Source organism: Miniopterus natalensis, chromosome 6 (genome assembly GCF_054644295.1).
Source record: "Miniopterus natalensis isolate mMinNat1 chromosome 6, mMinNat1.hap1, whole genome shotgun sequence".
In the NCBI taxonomy this organism is placed as follows: Eukaryota; Metazoa; Chordata; class Mammalia; order Chiroptera; family Miniopteridae; genus Miniopterus; species Miniopterus natalensis.
Window position 1 is genome coordinate 89020440 of NC_142086.1, and position 23277 is coordinate 89043716.

Sequence of the window (23277 nt, forward strand, 5' to 3'; positions counted from 1 at the left end):
CAGATAGCAACAGTGTTCATTCTTCACACTAACTAAATGGGTCCTAAATGATATTGCTCTCTAGACATTAACATGTATATATTTTTATATTGGCTCAAGCTAAGAGTAATAGTGACTAAAATAGTTGAGAGTCAAAATGAGGTGAGGACTCTGGTCTTCACAGGTGGAGACAATGTTCTTAGCTGCTGTTAATGGTATCTCCCAGTTCTTAGATTTTTGTCCTCAAAGGCCATCTTAGTCTCAAGATCTGCCGAGAAGAGCTTATTACTCTGGTGTGCAGAATAATTTTTGGGTCCTTTGTGGGACCTCTCATTTCTCTATTCATCTAAGAATTTTTTGTCCTGTCACCCCAAGGTAGTAAGCGGCTTCTGAAACACCGGAGCCAGCCTTTCCCCGGCTATCCTTTACCTTGAGGTTAGAGAAGCATCGAGCAGTAGCAGTGGTGCTGTGTCCTTTGGCTGCAGATTCCGCAGATCTTACCCCCCAAGGCTTCCTTTTCATTGGCTCTAAGGATCCATTGTCTTTGTGCACAAAGAGGGTCACAGTAGCCATAGCTCTTAGGGATGGCACCTCAAGTTATTAGCAGGGACCCATCACTTTTTGAAATGTCACATTTTGAGGAGTGGAAAGGTGGTTAACAGCTTTCTAACCTGAGGCTAAGTGGGGGTCGGGGATGCTTCAAAGTCTTGCCCAGGGCTCTTGGTGTCTTTAAGTCTCTACTTGTCTCAGCCCATTGCTTTCTTCCCTATACTGGGCGTGGCGATTCCTGCCCCCCCCCCCCCCCCCCCTTGAATAACATTTAATGTAGCCCTTGGGTTGTCTCATTCTTTACTGCCCTGTAGACTGGCTGTATGATCAGCTAGTAAGAGGTTAAGCCTGTCTGTTCCCTCTTGGCAGTGCTCGCTGCTCTTTCCTTCTGCTTGGCTCCTGTCCGAGTCAGGTGCAGTGATGGGGAAGGACCACATGGGTGTCCAGTAGTGACACCTCACCATTGCCCAGGTTTGGGCTGAGAGGTGTATAAAGACCATTCCTATTAAATTACATGAATGCAGAGACTTGCCAGGACAAAATTTTCCTGAGGAATCAGAAACACTATTGAGTGAGATGCTGAGAAGTACCTGGGTGATACAGTTAGCAGGTTGGTGAAGGTCAAACACTAGCTTAAAATCTGCAGACCTAGAATTAGTTCTCGAGCCTGAAGCGGCTTGGCTCTCAGCTAGTTTAAATCCCTCCCCACGTAGACTAGGATACCAGTGACTAAGATCCAGCCTGTTAGACCCTGATTTGAGGTTAGATATTGTAAAGTGTGAATTTATTAACATATGTGAGGTTAAAAATGACATACTTAAAGTGACACTTTAGTAGAAAAATGCTTTTAGGCTTCAGTAGTCATAAGATTTGTTAGCCAGGTGTTAAGTTGCTTAAGTCATTTCAGGGTTGCCGTTAGCCTGAGTAGGTTGACTCGTAGGGTCTGTTTCTGTCTGTGTGTGTACCCACCATTCAGAGAGACTGGTCTTCCCCTATTTCTCTTCCTTCAGATTGCTTTAATTGTTCACCTGTTCTTTGACCTTTTGTCACTCAGTTCATTCTCAGGCTAATTGCTATGGGGTACAAAAGGGCTGCTTTGCCCCAGTTGTGAAAACTTGCATCCAAGTAACGATTCATCAAATAAAGATGCGTTTAAATAATACCACAATTCTATCAGCCTAAATTGTTAATTCTCAAGAACGATTTTCTCAGAGTTTGTGTTCACTAATAATAAAAGCCCAAATTTGGTGTTTTATTCTTAAAACTCCTTTTTTAAAAATTGGGGAGACAGCAGTAGTTAAAATTCATGAGACCCAATGGAGTTTTGATGACAGAAAGCCTTGTTCTTGCAATAATCAAAGGTGGAGAGCTGGACTGATCAGGTGACATGTGGCGAAACCCCCTTGTGTGAGTTAGGTGAGAAGTTGGGTTACACGAGAAGCAATCTTTTGATTCCTACACTTGTTTAGACTTGGTTGCCGTGGCTCAGGGCTGCGAACCCCTTTTCCTCCGTTGGGGGCACTGCCCTCCGTTTGGTGTGCTTTTGCCCACTCGCCCCTCTGCTGGAAGACAGGTGTGCGGCTGCTTTGTCTGCTGAGGCTCAGTAACTACAGGCGTGGCCGGTGCTGGGCCCACACCATTGTCCACTTAGATAAGTGGTTTTTCAGACTTCTCCCTCCAGTGCTGGGATAGGGCTTCAAACTGCTGATCGACCTTCAAAGGAGAGAATTGGTGTGAGAACTGGTGTCATTTATGTTTCTGTTTGCATCTTTATGAAAGATAAGGTTTAGTTTTTTGTTTTGGGTTAGACACCCCATTTATGTGGTCTGACAGCCTTAACCTTTGGCATATATAGTCTTTTACTCAGAAATAAGACGTTTAATGTCTCTGTGCCATTTCTCCTTTCATGAACCTTACTTTCTAGGGGAGCACGTAGCCTGAAGCTGTTGACTTAAACCATTCTCCTTTCTCTGCCTAATGACTCTGTTGGTTGGGTGTGGTTCCCGGATACACGGCATGTTTGAAGGGAGGTGCGAGAGGAAGTCAGGACAAACAGTGGTCTCGGGTCCCCCTTCGTGGTGTAGCAGCGGTTTTCCCTCCTCAGAAAAGCACTGCACTGTAATTGTTGCCCGTGATAACCCCTCTCCCCGCCAGTTCCAGACACTGCAGTCAGAGACCTCCATAATAAGGGAAATACACATTTCAGTGATGTTGGCAATAGCACAAGTTGGCAGTAGATAACCACAGCCTTACTGGAGACTCGTGTGTGTCCAATGTTGGTACCCTAGTGCTGTGGATAAAGGAGTGTTTCCCTTTTTTTTTTTAATGGCTCTGGACTAACTAGTCTGGAGAATTTTTCAATATATCAGTGTGACTGAAACTTCTTTAAGTGGAATGTTCCTTAATAACTCACATTCTTGTTACAGTAGGAAACAAGCTCGTTGCTGTTCCTGAAAGGCCCCTTGAGAGGGTCCCCCACCACAGCCAGCTCCTGGGCTTCGCGTTGTGATTGGTGCCTTCTGCCCCCCGTGTTGACTAGTTTATACCTTTCCCTTTCCTGGTTGAAAGTGGTTACAGTTTCTCTCTTCAGATGTTGTTTTAGCTAGCAAAGGAAGTAGAAAAAAGTACGTTTATATTTACATACCTTATGTGCAGCCTTTGTTTAGGTTCAAGGAGGCCAGGCAGCTCTAATTGGTATTGCAGCCTAAATGTTATTTATCATTTTGTTTCTTTTATTTCCTCAATTAAAAAATAAGGTTACTTATATTAATTCTGTGAGTATATTTTGACTTTATCATTTTCCAGTGTAGGCTTGATAGGTGTATCAGAGAACTTTGTATGTGGCAGCAGTTTCACATTCCATGGTAGGGAAAAGCGCAAAGGTCCATAGAAAGCACAAAATCACGTCCACACGTGTGTCCCCACGTGTAGAAAGCACAAGAGGAACAGTGTTCTCAGTATCCCACAAGTGCCAGTCACAGGGCCCACCAGGTGCTGGGGAGTTGTTAGGATGGGGGACCACAGCATTGAAAGCCCGAGACAGTGAGGCATGGGCCCTGAATGACAAGCAAGTCAGTAATCTGAATAACTGTGTTTCTTTGGTGGAGGGAGAGAATACAGATGTCAAGAATGCTGCAGGTCTGTCTGGGGATTACTAGCTAAGATGGGGTCTGTGGGCTCTTTCCCACAGTCTGGAAGTAAAGAAACAAGGACAGACTTGGCTTTTGGTGGGTGAAACAGTTTGACAAACTTGTGCTATAGAGCTCTTGGAGGTTTTATTATTATTTTTTTAATCTTAAAACTTAAGGATATTTAACCTTCCATCAGTAGTACCCGGAAAACATGGAGAAATTTCATATTTTAACAGGGCAAATACTACTTGTCTTTAATCTTTGTGTGGGTTTGTATGGAAGACGTGAAGTTACCTTGACTTTACGTGTGCTTGGCTGCGCTTCGTGTTAATAGAGCAGAATTTGGTCCAGGTGCTCTAGCACCAAACTCATTCCGAGGCACATCTGCCAGGTGAGCTCCTCTGCTTTTCACAGTGGTGGTAAGAATCCAAAGGATTCTCTTGCCGTCCCACTACCTGCTTCAAGACTAGATTGTCCCACTACCTGCTTCCAGACTCGATGAGATGAAATCTGTGAACAAGTGGGCAAAGGACAGCATTGTGTTTTGTTCCGCTTGGCATTGCCCTTATCTTACCCTAACTTTCTCTACCTGAGTAGTCCTTGTTTATCAGGAATGAGTAAGTGTATCTTTGTCTTGGGTTTTGCTCAAATGTAAAAGATAACACTCCGAATGGGGGAGAAGTCACTCCTTTGTTCCCACTCTGTGTATTTATCTTCTTAGGGGAAGACTGGTCGGCTGGTAACCTGGATGAGGTTAGAGCTGGTGCACAGTGTGGCAGGTGGAGGAATTGGGGGGAGGGTCTCTTCAGCAGAGAGCGGCCAGGTGTGTCCCTGCAGCATCTCCAGATAGAAAGTCCCCAGGCTTTGAGGGCGGGGGGGGGGGCAGAAACGCAGGACTGAGGAGAGGTGTGAGGAGTGGCTTTGGGCCGGCAATATGTGATAAGGCCAAGCAGTTAGAACCTGTTAGTCCATGTGGTATGTGTTCTGTACCTTTAAATGTTGTTTTTAAATTTAAATGTTTGTAAGAACTTAATGCTTTTCAAGATTTTTTTGTCAGACTCTCTTTTGTTTATAATTCCATGGAAAATTGCTTTAATTAGCCTAGGTGAAGTAGTCCTAGCAGTGTAAATATGTATAATTAGAATTTTCTGATTTCACTGTGAGATCTAACTTTTGAGTGGCAAACAGATCAACAAGTCTTTTGCTCATGGATTTTTCTGTGGGGTGTTAAAATACAAAAGCTTTATTTTTTTTAATAATGACATGTCACGTTAGTGTCAGATGGTGGTGTGGAATCTTCCCCTGCGTTCCCGCCAATACTGCTTCCGTTTATGGATTGCCAACAGAGTTCAGAAATAGAGCGGGGACTCACCCATTCTTTGCTTACCCATTCCCGTTTTCTCTTGCCCAGACGTGTTGGCAATGACGTATGAACTGTGTTATGCTTCTCTGTGCTTTTTTGTTTGATAAGGTGGATATCAAAAATAGTTGCTGTGCAAAAGTTAGTAGTCTTCTTCAAGAAGAAAACCAATTCCTTTTTTAATACCCTGTGAAATTGCTTTCATTCATTTGTTTATTTTTAAGCCAAATGTCAGCAGAGTACTGCTGCTTTTATCTAGTAACTTTGATATGTAAGTATTAATGCATTTTAAAAATACATTGAAACATGTTTTTCCAGTGTCCTGCCTTTATGCTTTGTTCAGATTTTCTGTTAGAGACCAGTCTGTGCACTGGGTGTGTGTGTGTAGTGTGTATTGTGTACATGTGTCATTTCATCAATTATTCATTGTAGACCAAATGTGATTATAAATGAAGTTGCTGAATTATTGGTGAATTTTTTGTAAACTGATTTCCAGTGTACCCTTCACTGTCTACAGCTTTTTTTTTTTTTTTTTTTTTTTTTTTTAAGGTATAACTAGTTGGGTCCATCTCATACAATGTTTTTAGTTGCAAGCAGAAGGTAGAATTTGATATAAACCAGGTTATTTCCATATTGAAAGGAATACAATTGAAATTGTAGATTTAGGATTGTTAACCATACCTGACATTCTAAGTTGACTATTCTAACCTACTGTATACAGTCTGATTTCTAAAACTGTAGACATGTATGATCTTGGTTTATGTTTTTAAAAGTTACTGTTTAAAAAATGAAAAAAAAAATTGAAGCAGATCTAAAGAGCTGTCAGTTCTCATTGCTGACTCTGTAAAATACACTGTTCTTCGTGTATTGTGTGTGATTTTGCCAGCTGCTGCATTAGCCTTCAGAAGTATTTGGAAACTTAAGATGAACTACATTTCTTGCAAGGTGTATATTCCTTTCTGTGGTATTTTTGTCCTGTAACTGAAGTATAGTAATTATTTTATGGAAATGTTAGCACTTATGTACCAACTTTGAATAAAATGAAAAATTTATACCTCTGTGGCTGAGTGTTTTCAGTACGACACGTGGGCGTCGGTTTCTGGTGGTGAGTCCCTGGCTGGAGAGGTCGCACCTCAGTTCCTTTGCTTTGGGCTCTGAGTGGCTCGTGCGAGATTCTCCTGCCGGTGACCCTGTCGCTACCCTGTGAGCGTGGGCGCTCAGCACTGGCGAGAATCAAGTCACAGGTAGGCCACTGAGTATATAAAAGTACTCGTAGTATTTTTGAGTTCTATTTTGGGAAGGATTTCAAATTGTAGGAAAGTCGTAAGAATAGGATGAAGCACCCAGGAACCGTCCCCCGGACTCTACAGTAGTTAACGTTTGGCACTCCAGCTCTGTCACGCTCTCTGATCGCACGCTTTCCTGAGCCGTGCCCTCTGGCCGCTGAGTACATGGGGGCGTATTTCTTAAGACAAGGACAGTCACCCATCTAATCATCATACAATTATCACAATCCAGAATGTAACAGTGATACATTTTTTTAAAGTATTTATTCAAGTGTTGCTCTTCCACTAATGTCCTTTTATAGCAGCTTTGCTCAGAAGCCGGTGCATTGCGTTTAGCGTTTGCATCTGCCTCCTTCAATCTGGGACAGTTCCTCAGCCTTCCTGTCTTTCATGGTATTGACATTTTTGAAGTTTAGAGATCAGTCATTCTGTGAATGCTCCTCAGTTTGGGTCTGTTTCCTCATGATTAGATCCGCTGTGGATTTGGGCAGGAATACAGCATAAGCACCATGTCCTCAAAGCCTCACGCTGGGAGGCGTGCGACGTGTTGTCCCGTTGTTGTTGACATTAGCTTTGACGCTTGGTTTAGGTGGCGTCTACCGGGTTTTCCCACTGCCAACTTGCTCTCTTTCCTTTTAGTAACAAGTAATTTATGGGGAGACGATTGGAGGCTATAAATAACTTATTCCTTGTTAAACTTGAACCCGTACCTTTGGCATCCATTGGTAATTCTTGCTTAAGTTATTATTACTACGATAGTGTAAAACTGCTTTTTTAAAGTGTTTTTATTTATTTTTTGGCTAGGCTGAAATCAAGAGCTTCCTCTTTTCCGCATTTATTCATCACTACGAACTCATGGATTATTGTATTTAGTGGGTTATAATCCATCACTGTCATCATTTTGCTCAGATGTTTCCAGGTTTAGCTGGCAGGGCTCCCTCCCGGCTAGTTTCTGTGTCCTTTGGGACACATCCCCATAATTTCTTGAGTACTTGTTTGCAGCACAAAAAGGTGTTGGGGTTTATCTTACACCCCCGCCCCAGTCGGGATCGGCACTTCGTGGGAATGGCATTTCGTAAACCAAGGTCTGGGCGCTTGTTCCTCAGGTGGACGCCCTCGTCACTTCTGGGCCCTTCTCAGTACAAGAGCTGGGAGGTCCGTGTGCACACCCGGTGTCTCCAGTTCTAAACCAGCAGGTTTCTCCTTTCTTACCACCCTCCTGTGTTTGTGCATCTCCTCCAACAGGAAATGCGGTAATACTAACACACTCATTTTTTAAATCCCACAACTTCTTAGAATTAAATTTTTGCATGTCTGAAAATGTCTTTATTCTACTCATTTGTTTGAAAGTTTGGCTGAATATAGAACTCTGGATTGGGAAGTGTACTGGAGAAATCTGTAAGCATAAGGCCATTTTTCCTTAGCTTCTAGTCCCTGTGTTCTGAAGTTTCACGGTTATGTGTCTTGATAAAATATTTTTTTATACTGGCCTCAGTGGGCTCTTCAACTTGGGAATTCACTGTCCTGTTCTGGGATAACTTTTCTCCTGTCTCCTTTTTTGTTTTTGTTTGTTTTTTTAAATATATCTTTATTGATTTCATAGAGAGGAAGGAGAAGGGAGAGAGATAGAAACAAGAAACATCAATGATGAGAGAGTCATTGATCGGCTGCCTCCTGCACGCCCTTGACTGGGGGTCGAACCCACAACCTGGGCGTGTGCTCTGACCGGGAATCAAACCGGGATCTTCTGCTCAACCGCTGAGCCAGGCCCGCCCAGCTTGGCGCTCTCTTCTTTTTTGGAACCATTTGTTCAGCTCCTAGACTTTCTGGACTGGTCCCATTGTTTTCATACAGTCCTTTGTCTTTTAATTTTTCTTTTTCTTTTTTTTTTTTATACTTTCTAAGGGGTGTTTCTAAACTTTCTCTTCTTATCCTACTGAAAAAGAATTTGTTTTACATTTCTATCAGGTTTTTAATTTTCAAGAGCGCCTTTGTTCCTCGACTTTCCCTGTCTCGGCGACGCTGTCTCCGCTCATCTCTGAGGGCCTGGCCTCCCTGCCGCACTGTCCGCTTGCCCCAGTTTCCTCTGGGTCTCAGTTAGAGGCTCGTTGACCTACGTTCAGTAGAGACTGGAACGCTCTGCGTGTGGCTGGGGCTTGTCGGCTTCCTCGCCTGCCCTTCGCCTGGCTGTTGACGGGAAGATGCCTGCAGCGTCTTTGGAAGGGTCGGATTCTCCTGACTGAAGGCCGAGTGGCCTCGCCGTGCTCGGAGCAGCCGGGAAGCACCGGGCCCGGGCTCTGTGTGCGTGGTTCTTAGTCCCGCTGTGGTCTCACCTCCCGGCTTGTAGCTGTGCCCGTGCCCTCTGGTCAGAGAGTAAACCGCCTCCTGTATGCACCTAAGGGCCCGGCTACCCCTTGAACTTTCAGACAGCCTTTTTACTTCAGTCTCCCTTCACCTCCACTTTCAGAGTCGGTACCCAGCGTTGCCGATTCCCAGATCTTTGAGGAATTCTAGTGTAAACGTGGCTGATTCTTGGTTTTCCCCATTGCTGCTTTTCTGTTTTCTTCAAATTTGCATTGCTGTTGTCCCCTCTTTTCTCCCTCATTCTTACAGGATTGTACCTTAAAAACAACAACTAAAACCCTTTAGAGTAGTTCTAGTAGGTTTCCAGGAAGGAGCATAATTAGGTGCTTGGGTTGAATTCCCCCAACTTACTGGGAAGTCCTGGCACCCACGTTCACGTAGCATTTGCAAGATGAAATTGGAGCCTGTTGCCCATTTCTACCCCTCCCCAAAGAACATGTGACATTCAGAAGCAGTTGGAATTTTAAAATTCTGCTTATTTCTTTAAGTGCAGAACTGATGCCCGTGTTTTGAATGGGCGTAGACGGTACATGTTTGATTCTTCTGTACAGCATGTGAAAACTACAGCCAGAACATACGTGCTCAGTGCACGGACATGAGCGTGCACAGTGTAGGAAATATGGGCGGTTAGTGTTATTTGTGGTAGTTATGTCTGCCCCTTGGGGACGGACATGGCCGGGTTCCTGTGAGGCTCCGGCAGGCCGATCTCAGCTGATCAGTGCATAACCTGGTTTTATGAGTGCGTCTGTTTAAAGCCATCACATTTCATACATGTTGCAAATAGTAAACATTGAACTCAAGGCCAGTAGCCCCCTAACCTGGGCCTGAATGAAGCTATTCTAACACGTATTTTCCCCACAAAGCACGTCACAGCCTCCTTGCACTTAGGATCACTGGGCAGCACTTCAGCACCACACTTGGGCCATTTTAACCATTTTTAAAAGCACAAAATGTGAAAAATGCGGCACTCCTTAGCCCACGGAAAGGAGCCTTGCTTGTGGTAGGAGAGCTGAGACAGGAGTGCAGGACAGCCCTTTGTTGGCCTCAGCTGGGAGGGAATGCGTTTTGGGGGCCTCAGATTCTCTACGACTCCAGGCTTCTGCTTGTCTGCCAACGACCGCGAATGCAGTGGAGGGTTGATTGCGCACAGGCTTACAGGTTTTAGCTAGTAAGCAAATTGGCATATATGGATTCCACAGATAACAAGAATGAGCTGCAGCTGTAAAGCAAACGCCTGTATGACCAACCACCAGCCCCTCTCCCAGGAGGTTCAGTACACTTCAAGGAAGTTCCGATTTTTAAGGGTTTTCTTATGACACCAGATCTGCCCGACTTTCATTCAGTAGCCCCAAGTTCTGCTTCGGAAGTTAAATATTCAAGATAAATACATTAAGTCTCAGATTTCAGCATAGTCTTCTCCGTTCTCTGTGGTGCACAGCAAAGGACATGGGTTTCAGACCCTTCACCGTCTGGGTCTTTTGTTTTTCTCTGGACAGTTCGGAGGCAGTTGATGCCGCCTTTCGTATGTGGCCTCCAAGTTGGATACAGTCCTCCCGGTGGACACCGCTGCCGTTAGACTGCAGGAGTGAGGACGAAGAACATGAAACGAGGGCCGCCAAGCCTGTGGCGCGGCTTCGGCTCTCCCGACTCTAACCTGACATCTGATTGGCCGCCTGTGGCAGGTTCTCTGTGAGGCCCTCTTGCCTCCACGTGGAGCTTGCTGACTCCGGTTCCAGAAGTTTTCATCGCTTCTCACAGACCAGGCTTTATTACTATAATATTCCCTGTACACTCTAGAAGTTGAATGGCCAGTTTTTACTACAGCCCAAGAATCTTTAGGAGTTTGGAGGCACCTTTGAGTCTCCACTGTGCCTTTGTTTCTGTCTCTCATCTCTTTATATTCCTGGTTCCTAACTTGCATCTTTGTTTTGACCGATCAGATGTGCTTTACCTTCTTTGTGCATCTCTGCCCTTGTCCCCCCCGCCCCCCACCAAATGTTGCTATTTTCCTGCAATGAAGATCTTATTTCTCTTTGAATTTTGTGACTTGGTTTAACCCTGTCTTTCTTACTGGTTGAATTAAGTAAAATTGGCAGCTTTTATCTACCATTGTTCCGTTTATTCGCTGACTTACGTATTCGTCGAACATCTGCTGAGCGCTGTGTGCCAGGCTCTCTGCACCTCCAGGATGCAGCCTTAGTGGGGTGAGAGACTGCTCCTGAGTGGTGACCCCCCAGCGCGTGCGGGATGAGAGGCGGTGCTCACGGTTCCCGAGGAGAGGTGCCCCGTGGGGAGCAGCTGAATCCGAAAGGGCAGTTTCACTCCGTAGCGGCTGCTTCCATACCCCTCCTCCTGCTCTGCAGGTGGTGCGGCCCCTTAGGTGCCTTCCCCCCACACTTGAATTAAGCCCCACTGCAGTGGCCCGGTTGGTGGACACACCTTTGGTCTGTTGTTCAGCAAGATAAGCCAATCTGACTGTTTTCAAAGCCCCAGTTTCTGATTCTGTCAGTGCATATTTAAAAAATTTCCTTTGCCCAGCCGGCGTGGCTCAGTGGTTGAGCATCAACCCATGAACCAGGAGTTCAGGGTTCGAGTCCTGGTCAGGGAACATGCCTGGGTTTCTGGCTCAGTCCCAAGTAGGGGGCATGCGGGAGGCAGCTGATCAATGACTCATTCTCATCATTGATGTTTCTCCCTTCCTCTCTCTGAAATAAAAAGTAATATATATATTAAATAATTTCTCTTGACCCTGTCACCTAACATTTTTGCTAAACCCATACACGGATGTTTAGAAGACTCATTGGATCTGAATAGAATTTTCTGGCAACCCTTTGTTCTCTACTCTCGGGATCTTTGCTGCCCCCCCCCCATCTCTCCAGCCTCTCCTCTCCCAGGAGGCTGAACGCCAGGCGACGGCAGGGGCTGAATTGAGCAGGAAGGGGAGCAGTGAGCAGCACAGCCCGGGGACGTCCACCTGACTCCGGCGCTCACTATCAGTTTCATGAGCTTTGGCATTTCATTTACTTGCTGTCATAGTAACCAGGACTCCTGCCAGTCTTTCTGTTTCCCATCTTTTATTCATCTGTGTGCATCTGGAGGGGGATGGGAAGGATGGAAAGGAGGTCTCCCAGTGAAAGGATTGTGCGTTTGGGGTGCCCTTCAACTAGGAAGCATGGGGGGCCTTAATTTTGATGATGTTGCCAGCTGTGGAAGTGGTACGAACTGCAAGTAGTCACCTGTTGGACTGTCCTTTCTCCATTTCACGTTCAGGGAGGGCTCCATTGTATCTGTGAGCAAAGTGGAGCTTTTATGACCCTTAGAGTTGGAGGAGATTGTTGCTGAAAATCCTTTATAAACAGCAGTTCAGCCAGAATCATCTATCTTTGGGGTGATGAGAAGCCAGGCACCTTCCTACTAGAATGTGGTTCTCACCTTTATTTGCACCTGGGCGCTTTAAAAATTCTAGTGCCAAAGAGTTTTGAATCCCCAGGCCAGCTGAGTAGAAATGCCTGAGGGTGAGACCCAAGCATCTCATTTTTACAGCTCCCCAGATGATCCCAGTGTGCGCAGGGGAGTGCCTTGGCGTTTCTGCCATGGTCCTTCGACTTACCAGATCATGAAAGGAATGGTCACTTACCTGCAAGTGAGCCCCCAAATTTGACCGTAAATGATCTCTGAATGGTATTCCTAGACTTAAGACCTCAGAAAGAAATGGATTAATTAAGGAACAACACTGTTATGGTTCAACTACAGGTGCTGGTAACCTCGACACAGCACCTGACAGTGGTAAGTTCATACAGGGCTGATCCCATGTGATCAGGACCGTGCTCTGTGGGTCACGTCTTCTTTTTAATCCTCACCGGAGAGTATTTTTTCTGTTGCTTTTCAGAGAGAGCGGAAGGAGGAGAGAGGCAGAGACAGAGAGACAGAGACACACATTGATTGGTTGCCTCCTGCACACGCCCCACGAGCCTGCAACCCAGTCCGTGCCCTTGGCCAGAAAGGAACCTGGACCTTTCAGTCCGCAGGTCGACACTCACCACTGAGCCAGACCGGCCAGGACTCTGGGTGAGCTCTGGAAGTCTGTTTGCTTCTAGGCAATGCTGGTATTGACAGCTGAGCATGTGCTGGCTGCAGGGGTCCCTTGGGCGCCCGCTGCATCGAAGGCTGAGGCGGGCCCAGGGCATCCTGCCTGCCTCCGGCCGGAGCTGCTCTGCCGCCACCTGCCGCTTTTACACCCGCACCGTGAGCCGGGCTGAGCGCCCGCTGCCCCGGTGCCGTGGCGGTAACCGGTGCCGAACGCAGGCGTTGTGCTCCTGCTCCTCCGGTTTTGTTTTTCTCTCATTCTTCTCTGGGCTCCTTATTTTCATCACTGACCTAAAAGAACATTTTAATGTTAGATTTCTCAGGTCCCGGGACTCTCAGTCCTGGTCACATGGCTCCTCTCACTTCTCCCCTCACCACGGTTTCCCTGGCCCGCCCTGGGCCTAGGACCAGAGATGCCTGGGCTCCTGACTGCGGGTTCCCACTCCCCCGATCCCGAGGTGCAGCAGCTCGTGATGCTGCGGCTCTGCCGCACTCTTCCCGTCACCGCGGGAGCCGTCCTCTGGTTGTCACGCCGTTAGACACTGCGTGGGTGCGGAGCCAGCGGAGGAGCACTCGTGCCGAGGCGCGTGGTCAGGGCGTCAGCAGCACCCACCAGTTTCGGCACCTATTGGAAGAGAGCCCTGGCAGAGAGTTAGGGGAAGAAGTTCTTAAAACTCAGTTTGCCCCTTTCATTGCTCATTGTAAAATAAACCAGATGACGGCAAAGTGTTAAAAAAAAAATAGGACACTCATTACTTAGGGAAAACGGGTAGTATTTTGCTGTGTACTCATCCAGACCTCCTTTCATGTGTGTACACAATTAACTTTTTTCTTCTGAAAAAACAAAAACCTGTGTAGGTTGATTACACACGCTGATTTCTTTATTAAAGTTTTGCGTTTTTTTCTTATTTTTTAAATCCTCATCAGAGGATATTTTTCCATTGCTTTTCAGAGGGTGGAAGGGAGAGAGAGGAGGGAGAGAAACATCGATGTGAGAGAGACACGTCAGTTGGTTGCCTCCTGCACAGGGCTGGGGGTCGAGCCTGCAGCTGAGGTACGTGCCCCTGGCTGGAATCGAACCCAGGACCCTTCAGCCCTCAGGCCGCCGCTCTAGCCACTGAGCCAAACCGGCCAGGGCTTTTTGAAGTATTTTGATGTCAACATAGAAGACTGAACATCCTATGTTTTAATGGCTGCATAGTACTTGTTCAGTCGGTGAAAGCAGTGCTGAGAGGTCTTCTGTTCAAGCAGCTGTCTCCATTTACTCCCTCCCCCTGCACGCGGCGAGTGTGCCCATAGCTAGATCTTGTGCGTGGGCAGGGCAGCTTTGGGAGTCAATTCCTAGACGTGACTGTGCGATGGAAGGTATACACATTTTAAACTAATATTTATCGCTAAATTGTGCTCCAGAAAGTTCACATTTTTGCCATTGTAGGCGAGTGAAGAAACTTAAATCTTAATGTTCTAGTAAAAAAACTGCCTTGAGTGGAAAAAAGCGGTGGCTTCCACCTATACAAGACTCGGTGCCCAGGTTGATTCTACCCTAAACATGAATTTCGTCCGAATCTTCCTCCCGTCCTTCTGTCGTGTTAGCCCCACCCACTTGCGAGCGCCCTAACCGACCCGCCTGAGTCTCCTGGAGGTGGGTGTCCCGCCGTGGGGCCTGGCCGGAGCCCGCGGTCCGACCCGTGCTCCCTGCGCTCCCGCCTCCTGCTGCTGACTTGCTGCGTCCGTCTTCATGTCCCTGTCACACATTTTCAACCTGCAGAGACGGTTTCACATCCCCGTGGCTACCCTTTTGGAGGTGGATTTCACAGTGAGCAACTGGGAAATGCTTGTCTTGAGGAAGACACTTGGAGAGGATTCCAGGCAAATAGTAGGTGGAGCCCTAGGAGATGATTCTTCCCAGTGATGGCTTCATAAGGTCCACCCTGTCCTCCTGATGCCCACAGGATTTGGTCTACTCTTGAGAGACCGACCGTTCAGTTGTCGCTCCATTGCCAGATGTCAGGATGTACATGCCGCCTCTTCTACAACTGATTGTGCCACTCACGTTACTTCTGCACGTCCTCCAGCCCCGTAACTGTTCTCGTAAAGGTGATCGTGTAAAATACCATATTTGCGAGTGGTTTTCACCTAAGACATCCTGTAGCAGCTCTTAAAGCTCTATAGCTTTGACGGTTAAATGACCACTTGGTATGTCTGAGCTGTGAATCTACAGTATTTAATATAACATTCTTTTAAAAACTTGGGGTGCTTTTGTTTTTGCAGAGCACACAACAGTTTTTCACTGCATTGCAGTGTTTGTTACTTTCCTAGCACACCTTGTATACCTGGGTGCCTCTGTGCTCCCCCCATTCTCCCCCCCCAAGCCTGTTAAGTCTTTGTGCAGTAGTTACTCCATGTCTGTTATAAATGGGCTAGTAAAAATGATTCATGGGCATATAATGGGGCAGTTAAGCTCTCAAGTGTTGGCTGTCTTTGACCTTTGAAAAGCATCTAACAGTCACTTTTCCAGTTACCGCCAAGTTATACAGTTCTGAGAATGGCCTATGAATGCTGTCCATGCGAAACTTGTAGAGAGAAAATTCATTGAGAACTACTAACTTAGCACGTGAGGAAATGGAGGCACAAATTTAACATTGGTAAATTTTAATTACGCACTCAGGGCTGTGTAACTGATTCGTCAGTGGCTGAGCTGGGACCGGAGTCGTTTTCCTGGTTTCCATCCCCATTCATTTCGCTGTTCTCTCCCATAGTTTTGCAAGAGAGCGTGGTCAGTCCCCCGTTTGCCTTTCCAGCATCGTGTCCCAGTGACAGAGGCGGAGGGGGAAGAGCTGCTTGCGGATGGCGGGAGAAGCCCATCGGAAACACAGCCAGGCCAGCTCTCAGAATAGTTGGAACAAATGGTTTAATTAAATGAGGATTATGGCGGCCAGATCACTTGCTCACTGTAGCCTGTGGGTTTTACACTGAACCTTGTGCTGGGTTAAGCACAACTTTGTTTTTAAGTGTAAAAATTTTGTTTTGATGAGGAAAGTTGAAGTTGGCGACCTGGGTTGATTAGATCACGAGCATGGCGGCCGGCCTGGTGATTTTGTAGAATTCCTGCTGAATGCCGTGGTGATTTGAGCAGTCAGCTGATGTTTAGGTTGGTGCCTTGTGTGTCTGCTGGGTGACCCACCCATGGGGAATTCACTTTCTGTAGCTCAGTGGCCCAGGCTATGGTTTTATTCGGGTATATTTAGAATGAGTGGATGGAGGCCTCGCCGGCTTCCCTGAGCCCGTTACACTGCAGAGCAGAAGTTGGCCAGGAAGTAAATAGTTAGGCCTTGTTGGCCACAGGGTCTCTCCTGTACTCTCACGAAGGCCCTGTGGGCCCTGTGTAGTCGTCCGAGCTGTGTTCCTGTAAGACTATTGCACAAACAGGCAGAGAGCCAGGCTTGGCCCACGGGCCCTGGTTTGCTGACCCCCCATTTACAGTGCCAAGGTCAGTTATATAGAACAGGCTGAGCTCCCTAATAAACAAGAAATACTTCTACCCCACCTTCATCTTTGTTTTTAAACTTTTGAGTAATTTGAAATCACAGTGAAATGAACGTGTCTGTTCAAGCAGTCACAATTTGACCTTGACATACCAAAGTCAAACAAATGTGTTTTGATAATTCCCTAAGTAACATTCTTGTTAGGAAGCTAATATCCCCTTTTTTGGACAGAAGAAAATCTTTTCTTTCACAAGCCTATAAATACTTGAGTTGGAATTTAAACAAGACGAGGTATTGAGATGCATTCCTTTTTAATAAGGCAAACTAAAATTAGAATGTGTGATTTGGGTAGCTAATCGGAAGACTAGCAGTGATCAATCCAAGTTCTGTTTGTTTTCTGAGCTCTTGTCCTTTATTTGGAGAGATGTTCACCCGCCTCATCACAAGCTAGTTGATGCGATGCCAGGTCAAGGAATCACATTTTTAATGAAATGAAATACTACCCTGCTGTTAGCAATGAGGCTTCTGCAAAACTATGGAAATGTCTGTGAACTAATGAGATGTGAGGAGTTACAGGTTGCTGTGGACCTTCTACCAAGTTAGTGTCAATGGAAAGAGATTTTGGCCTGTTTTTATTGGTTTTAGGAAATTTGTTTTATAGGGTTGGTTAAAGATAAAAAGAATTTTCAGTAGGCATTTTTAAAATCTCTAGTGGACTACAATATGAAATGCAGGTAAAAATTTTATACCTAACCCTTAAACTAATAGTGCATTCACAGCATTTCAGCAGCGTTCGCCAGGAAGGACCCGGATGGGAATGGTGGATCTTCCTGGCTTCCTGGAGCGCACTTAGGTGGTTCTGCAGTTTTCTTTTCATTCGATCCAGAGCCACCCTTGGGAAGGCGTGCTTTCTGAGGCGCCCCCCTGCACGGCAGAATCTCTGCACTGCCTCCCTTCACGGTGCCCGGGAGGTGTCCCCTTCCTGCCCAGGTGTCCTCTGGCCTCCTCTCCTGACTGCTGTGTCACTGTCGTCCTCCCTGCATCAGGCTCTTGTGCAGACCGGCTCCTGTACCCTTAGAGTAGCATCTCGGGCCCAGGCTCCGAATCTGTAACCCTTCTTTTCCGTGTGTGTGAAGGTTGAGCATGTGACGCTAGAACACGGCCAGTTCGGGCATGTGGCACTCACACAGTAAGGCACATGCCAGCGTCGTCTTCATTGTTGAAGACATCTTACGTTTTGTCCTTGTGGCTGGTTCCTTCCCTTTCACTGTAACTTGCCCAGGTTTTCTGTTTCCTAGAACTCTTTGCTCACACGTGTTTGCCCCTCACTTCTGGCGCCTTCTCGTCATTGCTGTCTCACCTCCACCACGGACTCAGCCTGCCCTCCAGCCCCGTCTTGCCAAGTGACCGTGCGGCCACCACACTGTGGCTTTTCCTTCGTCTCCGTTCGCCACCTGTCACTCAGTTTGTACCTTTTCCATTTGCTGCCCCGGCGTCGAGTCCTCTCGTCAGCCCCCAGATGCTTATGCCGAGGTTCTCGGGCGCGCCCTCCGCAGTGCTCTCGCTCCGGGGCTGCCGGGGGTGTCATTCCACCCACCCTCTCGTTGAGCTTGACGTTGACGTCCTGAGAGGTCCACCCCGGGGGGCGTGTCCTAAACCACATTTACCTTTGCTTCCCTGTGGCTATTAGCACCTCTCCCAGCCGCATATTTTGGTGGCTTCTTTGGCCACCTTCCCTCCCTGTCCACTCTCCGTTAGCTGGGGTTGACCTGAAAAGCCTCTTGCGCCCATCTCTCTGTGCGTACCCCTGCAGAGAGATACCGGGAAAACTTCGTCCCAGTGGGTGAAGTCTTTTATCTCTGGATGATGGGATGTCTGTTGTTTGGATTTTTTTATAACAGGCATTTGTTATTGATAGACTTCTACCCAACCTGGAATCTTCTCAACCTCCCTTGTCCTGACTTCTTCCAGGGGCCTCCTCTCTCCTCAGCTCACTCTTAAGTCTCTGCTGCACTCGGTGCCTGGTTCGCTTGCTCTCTGCATCTCCCGCTGTCACCTTTGGGGCTTCCCTCGGTTAAGCCTTCGGTGGTAAAACCCCCCTCCCAGCTGACTGCTTTCCCCTCGCTGAGCGCCCTGGTCCCGGTGCCACTCGCATCCTGCCCCTGGTCTCGCGTGGGGTTTTATGTTAATCCCTCTATCAGACTGTAAGCTCCATGAGGGCAGAGATTGGGTCCTACTCATCTTTCCCCAGTCTGGTTACAATCTCCCAACTTTTCTTTGGGGGATAACCTCTTTTCCGCCGGCTGTGGTTTTGGTGGGATGGGCAAAGTGTCCTGCCAAGAGGATGCTCTTTCCCTGGAGTTTGAACTTGAGCCGTGGGATGCGAGGACTGACAGTGATTGGTGCTGCTTCGTCCTGGCCAAGGCGCCCTGAAGAAGCCGCTCCTAGTGCCTGCCTCCCAGACCCTGGAGCTGCTCTGCCCCTGGACTCTCCGAGGCCGGCTTCTTCAGATTCCCCTTCGTATCTGTGAGCTATCGCATATCTTTACAGTAAATGTCGGTCTCTCTCTCTGTCTCTCCCTCTCTTTTTCTCTCTTTTTAAAAAAAATTTAAGGTAGCCAAAGACAGTTTCTGTTGCTTTGACTCAGATTTAGATTTCCCCAGTAGAGCTGTTAGGATTAGAACTGACCAGACTGATCATTCTAGTTCTTACATGGATTCTGATGTGTTTTTTCCTTCTTTTTAAAAACAAAAACAAAACAAAACAGCCAGAGACCGCTGCTGCTTTGAAACGGACGATAGAGGCCCTGATGGACAGAGGGGCGGTCGTGAGGAACTTGGAGAACCTCGGTGAGCGCGAGCTTCCTTACAGGATCTCTGCCCACAGTCAGCGGCACAGCAGAGGAGGGTAAGTTTCTCACTGAACCTTTGAGCCATGTCTTTGGCCAGCTCTGTAAAGAATGCTGCTGATTCATCGTAGAAATTGTTATAATTTCATAGTCAGATCCCGTCGGGCCGGGGTGTCCAGGTACATGGCCCAGCAGTGTTGTGCCCCAGTGGATGGGAGGCAGTGACGCTGGCCCGTCACAGACTGTACCCAGCACAAACACAGGCCGTGCTGGGAGCAGCAGGCTAGGAGCTCTCCACTGGGGAACCTAAGCACTTTCCCTGGCGTTCCTTTAACTTTGGCCTTGAATCCCGTCGGGGCTCAGTGCGTTCTTCGCGAACGTGTAGGCTGCAGGTAACAGGCAGAGTGAGCTGCTTCGGGCTGCGCTGTGTAAACGGAGCCTGATCCCTGTGTCCGCTCGACCAGTGATCACAGCTTTCGAAATGGGATTGTTTCTCACAGTGTGCGGCCACTTCCTCAGACGTCTGTCGGGGGTTCGATTCTGTAGTGACAACTGTCCTTTGTGGAAACCCTTTGAGACCAGCGTGTCGAGTTGGCACGCAGCTTCCCTAGGCCCGACCGTGTCCCCTTCTCGCCCTGGTTCCTGGTTGGAGGGAGAGCCGTCGCACACGGCCGGGCTCCCGGGAGTGGGGTGGAGGGGGTCCGGGAGCCAGTCGTTTCCTCGGAGGATCCCGGAGGAGAGGCCAGGTCCCCCTCTGCTGCTCGACAGCCGTGTGGCCTCCGCTTCCTGCTCGCTGAGCTCCGTGGTGGCCCTCCCGTCCCCGCCGTCTCTGAAGGCGCGCTCTGTGGACGCACTGGGCGCTGCGGTCCTCGCGTGGAGCCCCTGGTCCGTGCAGGGCAGGCCGCGGGGTAGCCGGCAGGGTCTCCCGCTGAGGCCTTCTCGCTGCAGCTAAACCTGCTGCCAGCTTCGCCCTCGCCGGCTTCGCCCGCGCTAGTGGCCTGCCTTCCAGAGGCCTCGGGGAGGGCCGAGGCGTTGCCAGGCGACGTGAAGCGCACAGTGGCTGTTCCTCCTACACAGTCGTAACCGTGAGGGATGGAGGTTGTGTGTGTAATATTTTTTTAAAAACTGAACCACAGAGGGCTTTGGTTTTAACAGCCGGCTGTGAATCCTTTTGCCTTTTTGTTTGGCCGAGACTGACGAGCCAGGTTCTCCGGTGTCCGCTCCCACGTGCTTTCGGGGTGCAGCAGGAGGCTTTCCCGGGAGAGGGCTTCACGTGTGGAGGTCGGCGTGCCGCGGTCTGCGCATCACTTCTGCTGCTGGGCGGTGCTGCTGCTGCCGAGGACCGCGGTGTGAGCGGCTTTGTGTTGACGTGTTTCGTTTCCGGCCCCTGTGCGTGCGCAGTGCCGGGGTAGGCCGGTGCTGCTGCTTTCACGGGTGGACAGATTGGAGTCCTGGACAAACACCCGGACCTAGTCAGAGCTGAGACACACTCGCCTCCCATCCCGGGGCCTCAGGCGCACGCGCCCCCGCGCTCTGTGCCGCAGTCACTTCGTCCGTTTAGGTGAAGGGTTTATTTGTTCTTTTTCACTCGCAGCCTCAGCAAAGGAGAAGCAGCTTTCTTAAAGTGTATAGTGTGTGTGTTACATATAGACACGGAAGGGTGCCCAGCCCCAGTCGGGGAGGCTCCTGTCGTAAGCTTGCTTTTCTGGGATAAATCCATGCCTGGGATTTTTGTTTAAGGTGATGTTTTCCAGAGTGTTGTCTCTGAAATGCTAGTTACACAGATCTCCACCCGAAGACGTGGCGTCTGCGCTCAGTTAGGCGCGGGAGCCTTGTACGATCTAACCTTCCCAGGAGCCACAGCCCGCAGATGTTGCCAGCTCTTCCCGAACAGCCCTGGGGCCATGCCCTGCCCTGGCTCTGGAGCTTTGGTGGGCGCCGATTTCAGTCCTGAGGCTGTTGTGTAGGACCGTGTTTTAGCTGGCTGATGGGTGAGCTCGATGCCCTCCGAGACGTCACACTGATGTGCTGCGCTTGGTGTTACCTGTTTGTTGCTCTTACATTTTATGGGAGAAGAGGGATGCCCAGGTGGTATTCCTAGGTCTCAGCATGGTTCTCGTGATTGTCGTGGTTGCTGATCTCAAGGAGTTTTCAGTTGAATTGGGGACTTGGCCTGCATATGGCTCACCTCGCACCAGCCAGGGGGTGAGGGCAGGCCCCGCATAACAGGTTCCCTTGGCTTGGCTCAGCCAGGCAGGCATCTGTCAGTGACACCCCATCATGTAGGGTGACTGCCTCTGCCATTCTCCCACCCTCACCTCCTTTCCCCACACCCACACCCACACCCCTCCTGCACACGTGCCCAGTAGGCCTGAAAGACATGGTAGAAAGTGCTCAGGCAGGAGAGAGCCTCCTGTTTTCGGGTTACCCGAGGAGGATGGTGGCACCTTGAAAGTTGTACCTGGTGTTACTATTACAGCAGGTCTCGTATGCAGCTTACGCAAAAAAAACAAACACAATTATAGTTCAGACATTAACTTGGTCAGTCCCCACCTTAGAGGCAGGTGACTCACATTCCAGACATGTGTCTGTGAGTCTGTTTGTAACTGGGAACCTATTTTCCCATTGGAACAACTGATGGTTAGGCTCTCAGGCCGATCCACAGAAACTTACTTAACTCAGTCTCTGGGGGTGATAGAAGCAACAGGTCACTTACGTACAGCTGAGCACCATTTGAAAACCTGTTTCTAAAATGCTGCTCTGTTCCAGCCAGCAGCAGAGCAGAGCTGGGGCCAGGCCTCCTTTACCAGGGACGGGATGATACCTCAGGCATCATCTTAATAAAAACTGATTAAGAATGTTTTTCCAGGGGAAGTCACTTCCCACGTCAGTTGTCCCCCAGGGGTGTGCGTTTAGGAACGGGGGCATTGACCAGATGTCCCAGTTGCCGTTTGGGCCAGGCTGGTGCTTGGGGAGTTTGGGTCTTCTGGACCAGCTGTCCATGTGGAGGTTCCGGTCTCACTCACCTGTTGTCCCCAGGCTGTGTCCAGAAACTACAGAGGACGACTCGGAGCCAGGGTTCTTAGAAGACCTGGGGTTCATTCTCGGCTGTGCATGTGCTTCATGGAGGCCCCCTAGATTTTCTCTCCTTCGTATCTTCATGTGCTCCCCGGGCACCTTCATCAGCCTGGCAGAGGCAGGGTGCTGTGGAGCAGCCTCACCGTGCTCCTCGGAGTGTGAGGGGCGGGATCACGCGCGCAGGAAGGAGCAGTGGGAGCAGGTGCTCGTGTGGACCCTGCTGAGGCCTCACGCAGTCGCCCTGCAGAAGAACCTGTGTCTCCCCTGCACTCACTTTCCACTGGGTGGGGCTGGACTGAGACCGAGACCGAGTGGTTTCTGGTGCTGGAGAGGGAACCAGAGAGGCTGTGCCCGAAGTTCAGTGCTGGCCTGTGTTGTTTGTAAAAGATGCCCCAGGTTGGCTCTGCCTGGTTTCCCAGGTCTGATCTGACTGGTGAGCTGGGCTGACTTTGGAATGTGAGCACTGAGGAGGTCTTTCTTCTCTGTCTGTCCCTTCTCCCTCGTTGGCTTTAAAATGTGAATAGGGGTGAATTGCAAAGAGTTGCTGGACAGCATATAGATGCCCTTCTATTTACGGTACGAGAGTGATAAAAATAACTGGCTCTGGTGAATCAGTGGAATTTTACTGACTCGTTCCCCAAATGTGTCTACAGCTTACTCCAGGAGAGCTGGCACCCTCTCTGAGGAGACGGACTCTGCGTGTAGTTTCCCGGCAGCCAGCATTCATCCCATGCTCTCGGGCTTGCTTGGCAGCCCGAAGTCCAGGCCAGTGTCCCGACCCATCCTCGTGTGCGGGTGGTCCATGGTGGGCTCGCAGGGCAGGCTGCATGGCCCCGGGCGTTGCTTTTAGTGGCTGAGCACCATTTGAAAGGATCCTGTAGCAGGTTTAGTGGCTTTTCAAGTGCAGAGGCCCAGCAGATGAAAATAGAAATGGGCTTTTCCATTCAGGTGCCTTGGTTTGAAGGTAACTCACTGCCTCAGGGGAGCTGGATTCAACAAGGTTTGACCCACACAGTCCAGGAACTGGCATCCAAACGATCTGTTTTCTGTCTTCAAAAAGGCTCCAGGATGCTTTGGCTCCAAACCCCTCCCCCCACCCACTGCGAGCCAC

The 23277-nt window shown here is 48.8% G+C and overlaps 1 protein-coding gene across 1 annotated transcript in view; it reads left to right on the top strand.

Moving 5' to 3' along the window:
- Positions 1-23277, top strand: part of MRPS6 (mitochondrial ribosomal protein S6) — a 62152-nt gene that overhangs the window by 26007 nt on the left and 12868 nt on the right. The window contains exon 2 of the mRNA XM_087818468.1: positions 19008-19147. Within this exon, the coding sequence (XP_087674594.1) occupies positions 19008-19147 (140 nt within the window). The remainder of the gene's footprint in view (positions 1-19007; positions 19148-23277) is intronic.